Raw genomic sequence first — 20,584 nt, forward strand, 5'->3', positions numbered from 1 at the left:
CAACCAATTCCCCTGAATCGGGCCCCGCCCCTAAGAGGGCGCCGCGCCCAAGAGCCAGTGCGCCGTACCAGGGTGGCCCGGTTTCCCCAGGGGGCAATTTAAAAATTCCTCCCAGAAAAATACAAACGTATGGTAACCCTATTGGTACAAAAAATACATACTGTGGCACATCCCTTAAATCAGAACTTTTTATAGGGAACCGGTTGCTAAGAAATGAAAGGCTTTTTTTTACGTGTTTTTTTTTTTTAAGTCATCCCTGCTGGGGCCCTGCCGAAAATGTTCGAATTGGGCCCCGCACTTCCTAAAGCCGGCCCTGCCTGGAGTGCAGATCTGGGGCAGGGGGAAAGTCTGGATTGAAATGTGGAGGGGCTGGACGGGTGAGCTGGAGGGGAGGGGGGGGGGCAAGCCAGGAGGGGGGCACAGAGGATGGGAGGAGAGCTGGGTTGGGGGACGGGGGCTAGACCAAGAAGGGGCAGAGGGAAAGCCTGGAGGGGAGATGGGGGGGACCCTGGGGGGTGGGGGATGAGCCGGAAGGGGATGGGGGTGAGCCCGGGGAGGTGGGGGCAAGTTGGAGTGGGATGGGGGTGAGCCCGGGGAGGTGGGGCGAGTTGGAGCAGGATGGTGGTGAGTCCGGGGGGATGAGGGGCGAGTTGGAGGGGGATGGGGGTGAGCCCGGGGGGGGGGCAAGTTGGAGGGGGGTGAGCCGGAGGGGTGAAGGCGAGTTGGAGGGGGATGGGGGTGAGCCCGGAGGGGTGAAGGCGAGTTGGAGGGGGATGGGGGTGAGCCCGGAGGGGTGAGGGGCGAGTTGGAGGGGGATGGGGGTGAGCCCGGGGGGGTGGGGGGTGAGCCATGGGGGGGTCCCTGTGCTGGGCGAGCCATGGGGGGGTCCCTGTGCTGGGCAGGGTGCTTTGCTCGGCCTTTGCTGAGCCCCCTGCCCCCCAGAGAAAGGCGTGGGGCTTTGGGCGTTTGTGGAGCCTCGCTGCATTGTAGGAGCTGAGTGGGGGGCACGGCTGGCGAGCGGGCCCCTGCCATGGGAGCGGCTGGGGAGGGGTCAGCAGTCAAAGCACACACCCCATCTCAGAGCGTGCCAGGCTGTGTGCAGACTCAGGCAGGCGTCCCGGCGGGCGGCTGGGCTGTGACATGCCCCCTTTGCTCCGGCAGCCTGTGACTGCGACCCGGCCGGGGCGGAGAGCCTGCAGTGTGAGCGTCTCAGCGGGCGCTGTGCCTGCCGACCCGGCTTCACAGGGCAGCGCTGCGACCGCTGCCTCCGCGGCTTCCACGACAACTTCCCCCGCTGCGACCGCTGCCCGCCCTGCTTCGCCCAGTGGGACCTGGCCCTGGCCCGGCTGCATGGCCGGCTGCGCCAGCTGCAGGAGCAGGCGCGGGCGCTGCAGGAGGGAGGCCCCGGTCCCGAGCTCAGTGACAGCCGCCTGCAGGACCTGGAGAGCAAGCTGAGGCGCACGGAGCGGCTGGTCGGGGACGGCAGCAGCCAGGGTGCCCCCGTCCTGCGCCAGCTGGGCCGCCGGCTGGACGACACCAGGCAAGGGGGCGGCAGTGGCGGGGAGGGGCTCGGCGACGGGACCCTTCCCCCTGAGCACCCGGCAGGACTGGCCCGGGCCCCCCTCCATGTTGCTGCCCCAGCTGGCATGGCCGGCCCCTCGCGAGCAGGCCCAGCAGAGGCCAAGGAGATGGAGACCCCGTGTGGGTGCAGGGCCGAGCCCCACTGCCAAGGCTGGCACGAGGGTGCCGGCTCAGACTCCTGCACCTGTGCCTGGAACTGCCAGCAGCTGCTCCGGCCAACCCTCGGGACGTCCACCTCCTGCGCCCATGTGCCCGCCGCTGTGCTGGGGAGAAGGGCCTGGTGGCTGGGACGGGGGGGTCAGGTCCCGCCCTGTGCCCACTCTGAGCTGTGCCCCTAGGGAGGACATGGACGAGGTCTGGAAGCAGCTGCAGGCCGCGGAGGGGCGCCTGGACGGGCTGGCTGGGGAGGACGCGGAGCAGAGGGGCCGCCTGGCCAACCTGAGCAGGGAGCTGCAGGAGCTGAACCGCACCCTGTCCCGCCAGCAGGAGCAGCTGGCAAACTGGAAAGAGGCCAGCTTTTGGGGTAAGGGAGACAGAGTCCCCATGGGAGCCCTGCCCTGCCCCCAGGTGGGGCAGCCACGTCTCCCTGGCCACACAGGGGCAGAGCTCTCCACGGCCCGGCCTGATGCCCTGCTCCTGTGCCCTGGCAGAGTCCTACCGGAGCATCCAGGCCTCCTCAGAGAACTCGAGGCAGGCAGCGCAGCGGGCCAGTGCCTCGGTGCAGGGGCCAGCCAGCCCAGTGGGCCAGGCCCAGCGCACACAGCAGGCCGTGGAGGGGCTGCTGCGCGACACCGGCGACACCTTCCGCAGGACCCTGGCAGCGCAGAGGAGGTCACTGCGGGAGGCCCAGAAACGGGCGACTGCGCTCAGCGTCTCCAGGCTCAACGAGAGGGTGAGCAGGGTGGGACGGGGCTGGGAGAGCCCAGGACGGGGCAGGGCTCTGGCTGTGGGTTGGGCTGGGGCCCTGGGGAGGAGAGCCCAGATGGGGCAGGACCAGAGTCCAGGAGGGACAGGGCTGGGAGTAGGATCACCAGATGTCCCGATATTTAACTCCCTGTCCTGCGTCCCGACCGATGGACGATCGGGATGCCATTTATCCCCATATTGAAAGGTTGCCAGGCATCCGGTTGGTGCAGGGCCAGCAGGCTCCCTACCCAGCTCTGTGCAGCTCCCCAGAAGTGGCGACATGTCCCTGCTGCTCCTAGGCGCAGGAACAGCTGGGGGTCCACACGCTGCTCCCGAGTGCCGGCTCCGCAGTGCCCATTGCATGAGAACCGTGGCCAATGGGAGTTGTGGGGGCGGCGCCTGTGGGCGAGGCAGTGTGCAGAGCCTCCTGGCCGCACCTCCGCCTAGGAGCCAGAGGGAGATGTCACCACTTCCAGGGAGCCGCCTGAGGTAAGCGCCGCCAGGGCCTGCACCCCGCACCCTAACCCTGAGCCCCCTCCCACATCCAAACTCCCTCCTGGAGTCAGCACCCTGAACCCCCTCCCTGGCCCCAACCTCCTGCCCCAGCCCAGAGACTCCCCCTTGCAGCAGGGGCCGGAGCCAGGGCAGTGCACCTCCGACCCGCAGCTTCCTACGGCTTTGCGCTCCCCGCCCCCATGAGTCACGATATTTTATTCTTACGATCTGGTCACCCTAGCTGGGGGAGGGGATGGGGGGCTGCTGGGAGGAGTGGGCTGACCCGGCTGGGCTAACTGGGAGGAGAGACCAGATGGGGGCAGGGCAGGAGCCCAGGTATGGGTAGGGCTCTAGATGGGGGTCAGGCTGGGCCCCTGGGGAGGAGAGGCGGGGTGGGGGCAGGGGCCTGCTGGGAGGAGTGGGCTGACCTGGCTGGGCTAACTGGGAGGGGAGGCGGAGCAAACCAGGACACAAGGGCTCCTTTGACACGTTTAGAAGCGAGCCGGGAAAGCCCCACAGGTAGCAGGAGCTGAAATCAGACAGCCCGTGGCCAAGGCATGATGCTTAGAACGGGCAGCTCTAGGCTCCCCGCTCAGGGCCCGTGGGGCCTTGGCCCCGCTGCCCAGCTAGGTGCAAAGCCGTGGTGTTCGCTGCAGAGATCTCTCTCCAGCAGCCTGGACAGCTTTCCCTCTCCTGGGCTGGCAGTGCAGCTCCGCTCGCGCTGGCCTGTTCTTTGCCTCTCCTTGGCTTGGCTGCTTCTGGGGCTGTCCCTTTGCACCCAGTTCGACCCCAAGCAGGTTTCTTCACCTGGGCACTGGGCCCCTTTGACCTGCATTGCCTCACTTAGACGGTCAGTCTCTGGTCACGTGCTTCAGGCTCTGTGGAGGCGGGGGGCGTCTCGCTGACCCTTTGCAGGATCTAGTTTAAGCTAAAACTGCCTTTGGCGCCGGTCCCGTTTTCACCGGGTGGATTGCCTTGACGCTCTCTCCCGCGCGTCCCTCCATTTCCCTCTCTGAGTGTCTGCTCCCAGACCCAGGTCTGACTTTCCTGCTTCTCCCGACCTCAGACCTTTCCTCCTTCTCACTTCCCAGTTCTTCTCTCATCTGATCCCTTCCCCAGCTCCACCCACTAGCTCAGCCTCTACATCCTTCTCCTTCCCCTACAGCTCTTTCCAACTGCCCCTTCGGGTGGATCCCAAGCCCCCTCCTTGGCCGTCTTGCCCCAGGATAGCGTTCTGGGCTGCTGCATTGCAGGGGCTAGCGCCAGGGCAGGGTTACCACAAGGAGCCCCTCCAGGGAGAGAGCTGGGGCAGGGCTTGGGTGTCCCTCTGTCATGGATCCACAGGGTCGGTGCGAGGTCCCAGCTTTTAAACAGTCCCTGGGAGAAGCCCTTCTGTGGGCCAGTCCCACAATGGGCCCCACCCTTCTGCCAGGGTCGGCCACGTGGCTTGCCGGCCCCTTACACTGGCTATCAGGGTTCCCTCCCCACTCTGACTTCTGGGGTACAGATGTGGGGACCCGCATGAAAGACCCCCTAAGCTTATTTCTACCAGCTTAGGTTAAAAACGTCCCCAAGGCGCAAATCCTTCCTTGTCCTTGGATGAGTATTGCTGCCACCACCAAGTTAGTTAGACAAAGATTCAGGAAAAGGATCACTTGGAGTCCCTGTTTCTCCAAAATATCCCCCCAAGCCCCTTCACCCCCTTTCCTGGGAAGGCTTGAGAGTGACCAAGGTGAGCACAGACCAGACCCTTGGGGTTTTAGGACATTAAACCCAGTCAGGTTCTTAAAAAAACAGAACTTTATTATAAAGAAAAACAAATAAAAGAAGCACCTCTATAAAATCAGGATGGAAGGATGAATTAAAAATACAGAGGATTTCCCCTCTAGGCAAAACTTTAAAGTTACAAAACCAGGGATAAACCTCCCTCTTAGCACAGGGAAAATTCACAAGCTAAAACAAAGGACAATCCAATGCATTTCCTTGCTATTACTTACTATTTCTGTAATATTAGATGCTTAGTTCAGATATGGCTAAGGGAGATGTATTTTCCCTGCCCTGGTTCCTCGCTGACCGGAGAAAAAAAAGGAACTCAAATTAAAAATCTTCCCCCATAGATTTGAAAGTATCTTCTCCCCTTATTGGTCCTTTTGGTCAGGTGCCAACCAGGTTATTTGAGCTTCTTAACCCTTTACAGGGTAAGGAGGGATTTTATGCTACCCTTAGCTGTATGTTTGACACTGGCACTCTGGGCTCCAGCCCCTGCTCCGCCCTGCGAGCTCTGCCCAGCGAGTGCCCCTGAGACAGAGCCGGGCAGGGCCCTGCCCACTGCACAGGGACCGATGCCCCTCGCCCAGCGCCTGCAGCGACTCCCCCAGCGCTGTCCCCTGGCGCGGCACAGGGAGTCCTTAGGGCAGCCCAGAGAAGTGAAGGTTGCAGCATCGGCCATCCTGCTTAGCCAGCGCCCAGCCCCTTGGTACAGGCTCTGTCTGTCTGCCCTCCTTCGGCAGAGCCCCGGGGAGAGCCCCGGCTCCTGCCAGCCCCCAGCTCTTCCCTCCCAGTGCTTGATCTCAGCTGGGGATTGTCCAGCCCCCCAGGGGAGGCAGGGAGCTCAGGTCCCTCTGGGGCGTTGCGTGCTCGGTGCCAGCGTCCTGGCGAGTGGAGTTGCCAGTGTTTTCTCAGATGCCCCAGTGACATGGGGAGCAAGGCCCAGACGGCTACATTGCTTCCCCTACCCTGAGAGCAATGAGCCCTTCCCCACCCACTGGGGAGCCAGGCAGCAGCGCGGGGAAACCGAGGCATGGACAGGCCTCATAAAAACATGACCAAATATTCCCACATTGTCCCAATCCACCTCCCCTAGAGGGGTGGCAGGATCGCTGGGAGAACTCTCCTATCTACCTAGCGCTGCCTCCACCGGGCTCAATTCGGGTCGCTCCGGGAGGGCGATTTTTCACCCCCCTGAGTGATGTGGTAACACTGACTTCATTTCCTAGTGTAGAACAGGCCTTGGGCCGCCCTGGGAGCAAACTGAACCCTCCTCCCCGCCCCCGGTAGCCATGTGGAGCACAGCGAGAAGCTGAGGCACACCCTGGAGTCATAGAAATCATTCCCCCTTTGTCACCGCCTCCCTCCCAGTTGTGGGGCCCTCAGCAAATGCAATGGCAAGCCCAGGGTTCTGCCCTCCTCCCCTGGGGCTGGCTGGCTCTCCGGCTGACCCCCTGCCATGCGCTCTCTGCCCTGCAGATCTGTGGGGCGCAGGGAGATCAGGGCTGCGAACAAGCCCCCTGTGGAGGGGCCTCCTGCCAGGATGACTCCGGGCAACGGCGCTGTGGGGGCCCAGGCTGCAGGGGGGCGCTCCCCGTCTCCACGCAGGCCCTGCGCTCCGCCCAGGATGTCTCACGCCAGTTGGAAAGCACGGCCGGGCAGCTGGGCACCATCGCCCTTAAGGTACGGCGTGAGCAGGGGCGGGGACGGTCTCCTCGGGCATCAGGCCTGTGATTTAAGCTGCAGGGGTCCCGTTGAGGGTGTCTCTCACAGGGTCTGCTAGCCTCGCACGCCTGCGGGCACCGCCCTCGCGCCACGCAGCCTTGTGCGCACACAAATGTGCCAGTCACATGCCTGTGCTGCCAGCTGGGCACCCCCTTGCTTGTTCCCCCCACACTGGGTGTGGCACACAGCTGGCACCAGCCTGGCGCAATCAGCTGTGAGGCCCTTCCAGGTGCAGGAGATGCAGGAGCTGGCCCGGGGCGCCAGGAGACGAGCCCAGGAGACGCTGGATGGGTCCCAGGCAGCCAGAGGCCACATGGAGGAGGCCACAGCCAGGCTGCGAGAATTCATCCAGAAGATCAAGGGCTTCCTGGCAGGTAGGAGCCGGAGCGGAGCTGGGTGGGGCTGGGGTTCCCAGGAGCTCCGGTGCCCTCTGCGGCCTGGCGTGGTGGGCGTCCCAGGGCACCGCTACGCCAGGCCCAGCCACGGGCAGGCATGGGGTGAACCGGGGCCCAAGTTGGCGGCTGCTCCAGTCCTGTGGGTGCTCAGCCATGTCCTGGCCTGCCCCCGCTGGCATGCCTGGGGCCTGCTGCCCCCGCTGAGGGCCGTCCCTGTCTGCAGAGGAGGGAGCCGACCCGGAGAGCATCGAGCTGGTGGCCCGGCAGGTGCTGAACATCTCCCTGCCCAGCAGCCCCAGCAGAATCCGGCACCTGCTGCAGGAAATCCAGGACAGTATCCGGCAGCTGGACAGGGTGGACGCAGTCCTGAACAGCACGGCCCACGGCCTGGCTGCCGCCAGGGAGCTGCTCACACGGGCAGGGCAGGCCAGGTGAGTTACCGGGGCCGGGAGCAGGCCAGGGGCACTTGCTGAGCGCGTGGGGGGAGTTTCTGGCTACCCTGGTGCCAGCCTTTCCCTGCAGGGGGCGCTGTGAGGCGAGGCAGGGGGCAGCTCTGGGGGAGCTCCCAGCAGGGGGCGCTGTGGGGGCGGGGCAGGGTGCTGGCTGGGGGGCGGAGCTCCCAGCAGGGGGCGCTGTGGGGGCGAGGCAGGGCGCTGGCTCTGGGGAGGCTCCCAGCAGGGGGTGCTGTGGGAGTGGGGTAGGGGGTGGCTGTGGGGGGAGCTCCCGCTGTGGGGTCACGGTGGGGCAGCTGCCTGGGGGCAGGGGTGGGGAGGGGCTCTGAGGCTGATGCTGTCCTGTGCCCCCCAGGGAGCGAGCGGTGGGCTTGAGGGGGGTGATCGCGGCCACGCAGGAGGTGCTGGCAGGGGGTGCAGTGGGAGCGGGGCAGGGGGTGGCTGTGGGGGGAGCTCCCAGCAGGGGTGCTGTGGGGTCAGGGTGAGGCAGCTGCCTGGGGGCAGGGGTGGGGAGGGGCTCTGAGGCTGATGCTGTCCTGTGCCCCCCAGGGAGCGAGCGGTGGGCGTGAGGGGGTGATCGCGGCCACGCAGGAGGTGCTGGCAGGGGGTGCAGTGGGAGCGGGGCAGGGGGTGGCTGTGGGGGGAGCTCCCAGCAGGGGTGCTGTGGGGTCAGGGTGAGGCAGCTGCCTGGGGGCAGGGGTGGGGAGGGGCTCTGAGGCTGATGCTGTCCTGTGCCCCCCAGGGAGCGAGCGGTGGGCGTGAGGGGGGTGATCGCGGCCACGCAGGAGGTGCTGGCAGGGTCGAAGGTCCAGGTGTCCATGGCGGGGCAGGCACTGAGGAGAACCAAGGAGGCAGTCCGGGGCGTGGAGAGCAGCGTGAAGGAGGTGAGGGGCTCTGCCATCCTGGGGATCCTCGTGGCCCCCCCCAAGCCAGGCTGTGTCCTGCCCCGCAGTTATCCGCACACATTGAGGCACCCACCCGTTCCCAGCGCGTGGGGCTCCGGGTGCACACGGCTGCTGCCGGGGGGCAGGACCTTTTCCCAGGGAAAGAGCCTCACCCAGTGATACCCTCCGGTTACTCCCACTCCCCATGCCCAGCGCCTTTCCCTGCGGCCAGCCAGGGTCAGGGCCGTCTGGGGGGCTCCGGTCTCTGCTGGTGTCATGGGCAGAGAGCTGAGCTCGGGCGGCTCTCCCCTGGGGCTGGGGCCTGGATGGGTTCCCAAGAACTCCCTTGGGAGCCCAGTTTATGGAGTGCCCTGAGTTCTGGTTGGCTCTGCCGTAGCCAGTCGTTACCCTAACATCTTACTAGCCAATCCTAGCCCAGCGCGACAACGTTCCCAACCAATCCCGGCACAGCCCGAGAGGAGCCAGGGCACGGGGCGCTGACAGCGCACGGGGGAACAAGGGTTTCCCACCCACGCCCGCTGAGCGGACAGACGCTGTTCGTAGCCAGCTGAAGCTGTGGCTGTCTCTGGTGATGGTGGGGGCAGTAGGACGGGGTCTCCGTCCCGCCAGCCCGACAGGACCTTGTTCAATGTCAATCGATGGACGGTGCGGCCGTGACTTCCTGCTGCACGGCTGCTCTTTTCATCTGGCTGCAGACAACAGCCTGATCCCCACGCCCTGAACCCCCCTTACCTCCGCTGGCTGCAGCCCTCCCCTCCCGTCCCCAGCGGCTCTTCCCGGGGCCGGGCCAGGCTGGGGACTCGCTGGGGCTGTGTGGACTCTCAGCCTGGAGGCGGGGGCCAGGGGGGCTTCCACGGGCTGGACCGGGCCACAGCCCCATGGGCAGCCTGTAGCGGCCGCGCTGCGGGGACGGGTGGGACCTGGGGCACCCCCGTCCCGCTGGCTCCGGCCCCATCCCCCTGTGTCCCGCGCAGGCCGAACGCAGGCTCCGGGGGCTGCAGGAGAAGGAGGCGCGGGTGCTGAGGCCCCTGCAGGCACTGGCGAAGCAGGTGGCTGACCTGCAGGACAAGTCCAGGGCCAACCGGGGGCTGGCCAAGGAGGCCAAGGAGAACGCTGAGCGAGCCGTGTCGGCCACGGGGGCGCTGGGCCAGGTGAGAGCCCCCGGCCCCGCCATGCAGAGCCTGGAAATGCTGCTTCCAGCATGTGACCCCTCCCCTGGGCCCCTGGATGCCAGCCCCTGCCCTCCCCACCCCTCCCTCGCACAGAGCCCTCCCCCTCCCCCACACAGCACCCTTCCCCCAGCCCACACCCTCCCCCGCCTGCCTGCTGGTGCCCCTCCCCCACACGGCACCCTCTCCACCACCTGCTAGCCCATGCCCTTCCTGCACCCTATGCCCAGCGTCTGCTCGCCCCCCTCCCCCTCACTGCAGCACTGGGCAATGGGGGCAGGACCCCCCCAAGCCTGGCGCCGGGTGTCAGCCTGTGCCCCTCTGCCCTAGGCGCTGGCAGCGGTGAGGCAGCGGTACGCGGCACTGGAGAGCCAGGTGGGTGGGCTGGCCGGGGCCTCGGGCGAGGCCCTGCTCCGGGCGACGCGGCTCCTGCAGGACGCCCAGCAGCTCCTGGACAAGGCCAGCGGCAGCCAGAGGAGGCTGGAAGGTACCCGGGGCGCGCGGCTGGGGGTGGCAGGAGCAGTGCCCGGCCCCACTCGCCAGGGTCCCTGCGGGCCCCATTCAGACGGGTGCTCTGGGAGGGGTATGGGCACGTGCCACGTGGGGCTGCGGGCCAGGCTGGCTGTGGCGTGCGGAGGGCCCGGCGTGGGGGGCAGGGTCCCCATAGGTGCTGCGTCCATGGCGGGGGGCTCACCGCTGTCTCCGCCTGTCTGCAGAGCTTGAGCGGCGCTTCGAGGCCGGCGAGGAGGTGCTGGAGGCCAAGGCCACGCAGCTGCAGGCGCTGGAGAGACGGGTCTCTGGGCTGCTGGAGGAGATCAGGGAGAAGGCCAATGCCTACGCCACCTGCTAATGCCAGGATGCCACCTGCCGGGCCGGACAGCCAGGCTGGACCCCCGCGGTGGCCCCCTCCCCCCCACCAGTCTGAACCCCCCCGGCTGGACTGCCAGTCTGAACCCCCGTGCCTTCCTCCGCTGGGCTGCAGTGTCCTGCTCCCCCCTTCCCCTGCCGGGCTGCCTTGTCCCCCCAGGGCTGGGGGCTGACCATGCCTGCTGGGCTGGGCCTGTGACCTTGGGCACTGGCCACCCTTGGACGGGCTCAGTGGGCCGCTGGCAGCAGCTGGGGGCTCCCCTGGGGGAGCGGTGCCTGCCCCCTTCCCCCTGCAATGCAGACTAGGCAAATGGCCGAGGGGTTTGGGTCCCATTCGTCCCCCTTCTCTGCCTGAATCGAAATAGGGAGCAGGGCCCCCAGCACAGAGACACACCCCCAGCAGGGCCCCCCCAAGGACACCCTCCCCCTCCACAGGGACCCGGGGCAGAGAGACATCCCTAACAGGGCCCCCCCAGGACACCCCCCATCCACAGGGCCCCCCCTGGGGACACAGGCTCATGGTGTGATGAGGCCCCTGCCCCCGCATCCCAGACAGTCATGGGATTATTTCCTGCCCCTCCTACACATCCCAGCAGGTGGGGCTGGCAATGCCTCACAGGGAGGGCAGAGCCAAGTGCCCGTGCTGCCGTGGGGCTCAGCGCTGGCATGCAGGCCCTTCCACTGGCAGGGATGCCCCAGCCACCGCACAGCCCCATACCCTTTGCTCCCCATAGGGGGAGCCAGGAGTTCTGCTGGCAGCCTGCTCTGTGCCCTGCCGGTGCCCACCCTGGCCATGGTGCCAGCCAGCCAGGGTGCTCTGGGCTCCTGGGCGGGCAGTGCCATGGGGCCCAGCAGTGAGCTAGGGAGTGAGTGGGCAGCCAGGTGCGGGCCCTACCTGGCAGGGGCCCCCTCATGCGGCTCCAGGCTCTGCCCCAGCCAGCGTCTGTAGCAACCCTGGACTCTGCAAATAAAGGCCTGAGCCCGTGCCCCCGGCTGCTCCGTGTCACGTGCCTGCGCCGGGCTCTGCCCCAGCACCCAAAGGGAGCCGCGGCCCGATGCTCACTCTGCCCCGGAGGCCCCGGGCGATGCTGGAGCTGCTCCCTACGCAGCCGGGCAGAGCCTCCTCTCTCGGAGCAGACTGTCTTCCTGGGTCTGACCTCGGAGCATTCAACACCCCTTCCACACCATGTGCTTCCCGCAGCGAGTCCGCCCGGGTTGGGTCTTGGGGCAGCCAGAGGGTCCTGCCCCCCAACTCCACAGTCAGATGTGACTCTCAGCCAGCCGGGAAAACAGAAGGTTTATTAGCCGACAGGATCACAGCGTAGGGCAGAGCTTGTTAGCACAGAAATCAGTGACTTTCAGCCAAGTCCATCTTGGGAATCCTGGGCCAGGGGGCCTGGCCTCCCCCCTGCCAGTCCCCCCACGCAGACTGCCAGCCTCCGCCACCCCCTTCATGCCCCTCCTCCTTCTCTGTGTCTCACTTCCCCGGGCCAAAGGTGTCACCTGGTCCCATCCCCCTCCTGGGTCTCAGGTTACACAGGTGCAGGCAGTTGGGCAGTCTCACCTGCCCTGAGGGCCTCAGCAAAACTCACCCCCCCAGTTCCCACCCCCGCAGTATGGTGCAGCACACAGGGAAACCGAGGCACACACTGTATTGGTATAGGACAGTAAGACTCACATGCAACATAACCAGATGAATAAAACCCCACTTCGTCCCATCTCTCCCCCTTCTGAGACCGAACTGAACGGGGTCCCATTAGCCAGTGGCCTGGGGAAGTTCCGGCCCCCCTATCTGGCACGAAGCATCGGCTATAACGTTGGCACTCCCCTTAACGTGGACCACCTCCATGTCATAATCCTGAAGCTGGAGACTCCACCTCAGGAGCTTGGCATTGGCCCCTTTCAGCTGGTGCAGCCACGTCAGGGCGAGTGGTTGCTGTACACGGTGAGACGCCGCCCAAAGAGATACGGCTGCCACCCCAGGGCCAGGCATTCCTTCTCGACGGCTGCATAGTGCTGCTCCCGGGGCAGCAGCTTCCTGGGGTGTCTCTCCCCCTTTCCGTCAACCTGCATTAGCATCGCCCCCAGCCCCGTGTCTGTCGGGGAACACCATAAGGGGCTTGTCAAAGTCTGGGTTTACCAGCACCAGGCCCTTGACCAGAGCTTCCTTCAGCGCCCAGAGAGTCTCCTGGCACTGCTCGGTCCAGACCACCTTGTCCGGCTTTTTCTTCTTGCATAGCTGGGTGATGGGGGCGGCTATGGCGCTAAAGTGGGGCACGAACCTCCAGTAGTGCCCCACCATCCCAATGAAAGCCTGGACCTGCTTTTTAGCCTGGGGAGCGGCCAGTCTCTGATCACCTCCACCAGGGCCCGCTCTGGCTTTAGGCAGCCGCTCCCCACTTTGTAGCCCGGGTAGAACACCTCTGACATCCCAGCCTTGCACTTCCCAACTGCTTTTATATAGTCAGACCTGCGTCCCGGAGCCGGCCCAGCACTTGTCTAACCTGGGACACATGATTCTCCCAGGTCTGGCTAAAAACACAGATGTCATCAATATATGCCAGTGCAAAATTCTCCATCCCCCTCAGTAGCTGATCCACCAGGTGCTGGAAGGTGGCAGGTGCCCCCTTTAGGCCGAAAGTCAGGACCAGGAACTCGTATAACCCCAGAGGGGTGATACAAGCCGATTTCAGTCAGGCATCCGGATGCCAGTAGCCCTTGGTGAGATCCATAGTCGTGAGATAACGAGCCCCCCCAGCTTGTCCAGGAGCTCATCAGGCCTAGGCCCGGGGTAGGCATCGAACTTGGTGATGGCATTAAGCCTCCAGTAATCCACACAAAACCGGATTGACCCGTCCTTCTTGGGGACCAACACCACAGGAGAGGCCCAAGGACTCAGAGACAGCTGGATCACCCCCAAAGCCAGCATGTCACTGACCTCTCCCTCCAGGTTCTGGGCTGTTTTCCAGTGACCCAGAACAGGGAACATCTTACGGGGGGGGCTCCTGTCTCCACCTGGGGGACAGCCAGGTTAGGGAGCCCAGGCTGGTTGGAGAACAGCTGCTGGTAGGAACCAGCACCCCTCGGATCTCTGCCTGCTGGGCAGGGGTTAGCGGGTCTGAGAGGGGAATTGATTCCAGCGAAGGGCCGGCCCCGTCTCAGGGAATAGATCCACCAGGGGGTCATCTCCCTGCTCCTCCCACTGGCCACACACGGCCAGTACCAAATTCTCCCTGTCCCAGTACGGCTTCGCCATGCTGACATGGTTCACCCGGTGGCTGTGAGCCCGGTTAGACAGCTCCACCACATCCTTCACCTCATTCAGCTGCTTGATGACCTTAAATGGCCCATCCCAGGCAGCCTGTAGTTTGTTCTTTCTCAGGGGAATGAGACCCATCACCTGGTCCCCGGTGGCATAGGCACGGGCACATGCTGAGCGGTCGTACCACACCTTCTGCTTCCCTTGGGCCCTGGCTAGGGCCAGGTTGGCCAAGTTCGTGAGCTCAGCGAGCTTTTCCCGCAAGATCAGTGCATACTCCACCACTGATTCTCCATCGGGGGAGGCCTTCCCCTCCCATTTGTCCCTCACCAAGTCCAGGGGTCCCCTCACTCTCCTCCCGTACAGCAACTCGAAAGGAGAGACCCTGTTTGATTCCTGGGGCACTTCCCTGTATGTGAACAGCAGGTGAGGTAAGTACTTGTCCCAGTCCTGCAGGTGCTGGTTCTTAAAGGTTTTCAGCAGCATCTTTAGGGTCCCATTGAACCTCTCCACCAGCCCGTTGGACTGAGGGTGGTAGGCTGAGGCCCAGATGTGCCGGACCCCACACTTCTCCCACAAGCACCAGAGCAGAGTTGACGTGAAATTGGAGCCCTGGTCTGTAAGGACGTTCTTGGGGAACCCCACTCTGCTGAAAACGGTCAGCAGGCATCTGCCACAGTGTCTGCCTCGATAGAGGACAAGGCCACCGCCTCGGGGTAGCGAGTAGTGAAATCTACCACCACCAGTATGTATTTCTCCCCTGCTGCGGGGCCCCACTATGTCCACGGCCACCTTCTGGAAAGGCTCTTCTATGATGGGCAGGGGCCTCAAAGCTGCTTTCCCCTTGTCCTGGGCCTTCCCCACCCTCTGGCAGGGGTTGCAGGACCTGCAGTATTGCTGGACAGCATCCGCGACCCCGGGCCAGTAAAAGTTCCGTAGCAGCCTCTGCCTGGTGCGCTGGATTCTCTGGTGTCCCGAGAAAGGGACATCGTGGGCCAGGTACAGTAGCCTGCGGCGATACTTCTGGGGGACCACCAGCTGCCTCCTGATCCCCCACGGTTCCACTTCCCCTGGGGGAGCCCATTCCCGGTAGAGGAACTCCTTCTCCCGCAGGACTCTCTCCCAGCAGCCTTCCCCCAGGGGTGTCATCACGCTGTGGCCAGCAAGTTCCCTCAGCTTCTCTAGGGAGGGATCCTTCCGCAGCTCGGTCTGGGGAAGGGGTGTGGATCTGCTCCCTCTCAGTGGCTGGGCCCAAGGCCGCAGCCCCACCAAGTCCTGTCCCCAGTGGCTCCTTTCCCGCTGGGGTAGAGACCTGCACCCCTGGCAGGGCACCGCCCCCAGTATCAGGGCAGAGCCCTTCACTGGCTCTGGCTATGGGTGATGACTAGGGCGCTCTGGAGGCTGCCCGGCCAATCTGCCAGGTCATCCCCCCAACAGCACCTTGGCAACTGATGATGCACCCCCATGTCTTGGGCCCCTCCTTCACCCCCCATTTCAGATGTATCCTCGCCACGGGTACCTTAAATGGGGGTCTGCACACACCCATCAGGGTCAGGTAGGTGTTGGGCACCACCCGGTCTGGGGCCATCACCTCGGGCTGGGCCAGCGTCACCTCCGTGCCCGTATCCCAGGACCCTGTGACCTGCTTCTTATCCACCTCCAGGGGAACGAGGCACTCAGTCCTCAGTGGCTGCCCCACGCCCACCCGGTAGACTGAGACGTTTGAATCCCAAGCATCCCACTGCCCCAGGAGCTGGCCTGGGAGACTCCTCCCTCTTGGGCCATTGCTAAACTGCCAGCCCCTCCTCCAGCTGGGCCCCTGCCCAGGCAACCCTGTGAGGGCTCGGTTTGCTCATCCAGTCCCTGAGCTTTTGGCACCGGGCCCATCTGCGGCCCCCTGCCCACAGTAATTCACCTCAGGTCCCGTTGGTCCCCTGGGGCCGGTCGGTCAGCTCCGGTACTGGCTGTGCCTCTCGGGAAGGATTTATCCAAGACTCCCTTCAGGGGAGCCCCTGGGTGACCCCCTTTTGCACTGACGTGGGCCTGTCCCCCTGGGACTCCATATCCCGACCTGCTGGCTACAAACTCGTCAGCCAGACGCCCTGCCCGGCGCAGGTCCTTCGGCCTCTTGTCCACCAGCCACGTCCTCAGCTCAGGGGGGCAGAGTTCATATAGTCGCTCCAGCCCCACCAGTTCAATCACATCCTCCTTGGTCTGGGCCCCGGCCCCATTCACTCACCCCATCAGCATGGCCAGTTCCAGATAGGTCATCCCCTGGGTCTTCTGCACACCCCGGAACCGTTTCCTGTACGCCTCGGGGGTCAGCTCAAACCTGCGCAGCAGGGCCTGTGTGAACAGTTCATAGTCCCCTGCTTCCACCCCATCCATCTGGATGAACATCCCTGTGGTCTTGGGACCCAGTAAGGGGGTGAGATGCCGAAGCCTGTCTGCAGGGTCAACCTGGTGCACATTGCAGCCTTCTCAAAGGCAGTGAGGAAGGCGCCTATATCATCCCCTTCCTTAAACTGAGGCAGCACTTTGATATCGGTGGTCCCTGCGGGCTTAGCCCCCCGAGCCCATCCCTACTCACCACGGAAGGGATCTCTCTGCTTCTCAGCTCCGCCATCGCCAGTTCATGCTCCCTCTGACTCTCCCGGTCCTGCCGTTCCTTCTCACTGTCCTCCAGCACCCTCAGTTTCAGCTCCATTTCCAACTCCAACCGTCTCAGCTCCACCGATGGGGAACTCGGTCGGGAAGATGGAGGGAGGGATAGCTCAGTGGTTTGAGCATTGGCCTGCTAAAGCCAGGGTTGTGAGTTCAATCCTTGAGGGGGCCACTTAGGGATCTGGGACAAAATCAGTACTTGGTCCTGCTAGTGAAGGCAGGTGGCTGGACTCGATGACCTTTCAAGGTCTCTTCCAGTTCTAGGAGATCTCCATTCATAAAAGATCCCCTGCTGGTCGGATAGGTGGGTCCTGGGGCTGCCTGGCTGCTTTCAGCCCCTCGTGGCCCCAGCTGGGTGAGGAACGGTCTCCTTAGAGCGATCCTCCTCTTCCAACTAGGCAATCAGCTGTGCCTTAGTGAGCTTTCCAATGCGCAGCCCTCTCTGCACAGCTCTACGGCGTCCTTCTTAAGGAGATGGTTACAGGCTGTCCCCACGTGGTCATGGACTCACAGCCTGTGCTCTCCGCTCCCCACGGTCCCTGGGAGGAACCGCTTCAGGATGACAGCCCTTCGCAGGGGTCCACTCTCTCTCAGGGTCAAGCCGTAGGCACCTCCGCCTCCTGGAACCGCACCTCTAGGAGCCTTCAACCCGCCTGCTAATCCCCCTTCGTTCTACTGCTCCCCAGTCACTTACTGCAGGATGCTCTGGCCACGGGGTGCAATTTTATCCCACCGCTACCACCAATTTTCACGGAGTCCCCGGGTGATGCTCTGGACCTGCTCCCTACGCAGCCAGGCAGGGCTCTGGGGGAGTCTCCTCTCTCGGAGCAGACTGTCCCCAGGGCAAGAAGCTCACACAGCTTCACCTTCCTGGGTCTGAGCTCCGAGCACCCAGCCTCCCCTGCCCCACCGTGCGCTTCCCGTAGCGAGTCCGCCCGGGTGGGGTCCTGGGGCAGCCAGAGGTCCTGTCCCCTAACTCCACAGTCAGATGTGACTCTCGGCCAGCTGGGAAAACAGAAGGTTTATTAGCCGACAGGATCACAGCGTAGGGCAGAGCTTGTTAGCACAGAAATCAGTGACTTTCAGCCAAGACCATCTTGGGAATCCTGGGCCAGGCGGCCTGGCCTCCACCGCTGCCAGTCCCCCCACACAGACTGCCAGCCTCCAGCCACCCCACCTCCGACACCCCCTTCTCTTTGTCTCGCTTCAGGGCCAAAGGTGTCACCTGGTCACATCCCCCCTCCTGGGTCTCAGGTTACACAGGTGCAAACAGTTGGGCAGCCTCACCTGCCCTAAGGGCCTCAGGAAAAATCATACACCCAGTTCCCACCCCCGCAGTATGGTGCAGCACACAGGGAAACTGAGGCACACACCGTATTGGTATAGGACAGTAAATCTCACATGCAACATAACCAGATGCATAAAACCCCACTTCGTCACAGGCCAATGCGGACTCTGCCCCGCCTGCAGGCACTGGTGTGTCCCCTTCACCCGCGGGCCCCGTCCCAAACGCAGCCAGCCTGCCCATGGCACGAGCCAGATCTGGGGCCCATGCGCCCAGGAGAGGGTGAGAACATGGCAGGGGCTTGGGACAGCACTTTGTGAGGAGCCGAGGCCTGGGCAAGCGGGACTGGGCCGGGCAGCAGGTCCGGGGAACAGTTCCTTGTCCCGGTCCGTCAGCGCCCCCAGGGAGCAGCGGCCAGCAGGGGGTGCAAGGAGCTCAGGGCAGACGCAGTCAGGGAGCGGATCTGTCCCCGGGCCGGCTCCCCCAGCCAGAGGTTTGTACCCCGAGGGGCTGGCCGAGAGCTAGCAGCCCTTGTGAGCTGGACATGGGGCTCCGCCCTGGACTAGGTGGGGGTCGGGCTCAATGACTGAACGGTCCCTTTGGGGTGGAACCGGCTCTTGGAACACCCTGCCCCCACCCTGTCCAGGGGCAGCCCGAGCCCCCCGCTCAGGGCTGAGTCTCCCCTCTTTGCCCCAGCACATTTCCTCCCCAGGCCGCTCCGAGCCCCTCCAGCGTGGGGGAGTCCGATTCGCCCAAGGGAGGCAGGTGCCGTGGGGCAGCCTGGCTGGTGGCAGGGCCAGAGGCTGGCCCAGGACTGGGGCAATCACTGCTTGGGGAGTGCCGGGGCAGGACCCCAAAGCCCCAGCAGCGGGGCAGCCCCGGGCCCACGCAGGAGCAGTGTCCAAAGCCCAGGAGCTTGTCCATTCCTGAGGGGGAACCAGGGGAGCTCTGGGCTGGGCCCTTCTGCTTCCAGCGCGAGGGCTTGGGCCGGCATGAGCGGGGTGGGCAGAGCTGGGCCTGGCATGGGGGTCAGGCTGCCTTGCCCAAGGACTGAGCTGCCCAAGCTGTGCCCACCAAGGGCAGCCTGCAGAGTCCCCACATCCCTGCAGGCAGCGTGAGCTGCATCGCTGCGGGGTGCCACCATGCTCCCCCCTTCCAGGGAGGGGTCACAGGCTGGCCAGGGCCCCGAATCGGTGCTGAGCAGGGCCCGTGCACAGAGCAGCTCCGAGCAGGGATATTTACTGGGGCCCAGACCCAGCGGCCATTGCCCAAGCGCGGCCGGTGCCGCACGGCCTGCCTGGGCCTGCTGCCAGTCTGAGCCAATAGCCCAGGGCAGCCCCATCCAGCACCACGGGGGTTAACACTGACCCCCAAGGACAACAGCGGCTGGCACAGCTGGGATCCACTTCGCTGCTGCTCTTTGTAATGAGAATATCCAGCCCCCGCCCCACATATGCTGCAGCCAGCCAGGGCAGCACCAGCCCCCTGGCACGGGGCGGGGGACAGTGTGAAGCTGGCGGGGGCCACTGTGTAGTTAGGGGCCCAGAGGTGAGGCTGAACCGAACGATCAGTGCCACATTAGTTCACCAAACCCCCTCATTCGGCACTGAGGCGACTGCCTCTGGGGTGGGGCTGGTTCTACAGGGACCCTTTGCCCACTGCGGGGCTGCAGCTGGCTCTGTGGCAGGGCACTGGGGCTGGCTCTACAGGGACCCCTGGCTGGGCGCAGAGACAGGCTCACTGGGGAGGGGGGGCCTGAGGAAGCAGCTTCCCAAACCCACCAGCTGGGCTGTAGCGGGTGGGGTGGGGGCGGGATTTGGCCCAGCCACCCTTGACTGTAATCCGGCCTTGGCTGCCAGCGTCTGTCCTGCAGCCCCCACCCCCCGCCGGACGTGCATTCCAGCCCAGCCCTGCCAGCGCGGGGGAAAAGCCGGAGCCGCCTGGACAGGAGCTGAGGCCCAGGACCTGCGCCCACCAGTTCCCCACGTCTGTGCCCAGCAGCTCCCACGTCTGTACTCAGCAGCTCCCCTGTTCTGCGCCCACCGGCTCCCCACGTCTGTGCCCGGCAGCTCCCCTGGGCCCGCGCCCACTGGCTCCCACGTCTGTGCCCGGCAGTTCCCCTGGGCCCGCGCCCACTGGCTCCCCGCATCTGCGCCCGGCAGTTCCCCTGGGCCCGCGCCCACTGGCTCCCCGCATCTGCGCCCGGCAGTTCCCCTGGGCCCGCGCCCACTGGCTCCCACGTCTGTGCCCGGCAGTTCCCCTGGGCCGCGCCCACTGGCTCCCATGTCTGTGCCCGGCAGCTCCCCACATCTGTGCCCGGCAGCTCCCCACGTCTGTGCCTGGCAGCTCCCCTGGGCCCGCGCCCACCGGCTCCCCACATCTGCGCCCGGCAGCTCCCCTGGGCCCGCGCCCACTGGTTCCCCACGTCTGTGCCCGGCAGCTCCCCTGGGCCCGCGCCCACTGGTTCCCCACGTCTGTGCCCACCGGCTCCCCTGGGCCTGCACCTGCCGGCTGCCCGGGCCTGTGCCCGGCAGCTCCCCACATCTGTGCCTGGCAGCTCCCTGGGGCCGTGCCCGCCGGTTCCCCACATCTATGCCCGGCAGCTTCCCGTGTCTCTGCCCGCCGGCTCCCCGCGTCTGTGCCCACCGGCTCCCCTGGGCCTGCGCCGGCCAGTTCCCCGCGTCCGTGCCCGGCGGCTCCCCGGGGCTGCGCCTGCTGACCAGGGTCGCTGGAGCGATGTGTACGGGGCTGAGCCGGGAAACCAAACTGCAAACCCCGATAGGATGGAAACGCGCCACGCCAGCGGTGCTGCACCCCCAGTTCCAGCACCTGGGCTGGGCTGGGCTCCCTGGGCGGGGCCGGCGGCTGCCTGCAGGGGAACTGTCCCTGCCTGCGCCCCCCCCCCGCCCCACTGCGCCCCCCGCTGCCCCGGGCACCGGGACACACCGCTGCCGGGCCGCACGGGGCCCCTTGGCACGTGCCTGGACAGGCCCTTTCTGAAGCCCCGGGGCCGGGAAGGGAGCAGCCGGGGTCCCGTTTTCCCTTTGGCCCCCCTACGAGGCGCCGCCCCCGGGAGCCCCCGGCCGGCTCCTCCCCTGGCCGCGGCCCCGGATC

The 20,584-nt window shown here is 65.2% G+C and overlaps 1 protein-coding gene across 2 annotated transcripts in view; it reads left to right on the forward strand.

The window, feature by feature from the left end:
- LOC128840021 (laminin subunit beta-2-like) overlaps positions 1-11,248 on the forward strand; it is a 43,500-nt gene extending 32,252 nt beyond the window's left edge. Inside the window, exons 26-35 of one of the 2 annotated variants that reach the window (XM_054033453.1) lie at positions 1,162-1,540; positions 1,920-2,104; positions 2,232-2,473; positions 6,229-6,432; positions 6,704-6,848; positions 7,093-7,300; positions 8,064-8,205; positions 9,201-9,377; positions 9,726-9,882; positions 10,112-11,248. In XM_054033453.1, coding sequence (XP_053889428.1) covers positions 1,162-1,540; positions 1,920-2,104; positions 2,232-2,473; positions 6,229-6,432; positions 6,704-6,848; positions 7,093-7,300; positions 8,064-8,205; positions 9,201-9,377; positions 9,726-9,882; positions 10,112-10,245 — 1,973 coding nt within the window. In that variant the 3' untranslated portion in view covers positions 10,246-11,248. Of the gene's footprint in view, positions 1-1,161; positions 1,541-1,919; positions 2,105-2,231; positions 2,474-6,228; positions 6,433-6,703; positions 6,849-7,092; positions 7,301-7,870; positions 7,923-8,063; positions 8,206-9,200; positions 9,378-9,725; positions 9,883-10,111 lie in introns of those variants that run through there. The other variant, XM_054033454.1, reaches the window with a different exon arrangement.
- Positions 11,249-20,584: the final 9,336 nt, after the last annotated feature.

The sequence above is a fragment of the Malaclemys terrapin genome, chromosome 7 (genome assembly GCF_027887155.1).
Source record: "Malaclemys terrapin pileata isolate rMalTer1 chromosome 7, rMalTer1.hap1, whole genome shotgun sequence".
Lineage (NCBI taxonomy): Eukaryota > Metazoa > Chordata > Testudines > Emydidae > Malaclemys > Malaclemys terrapin.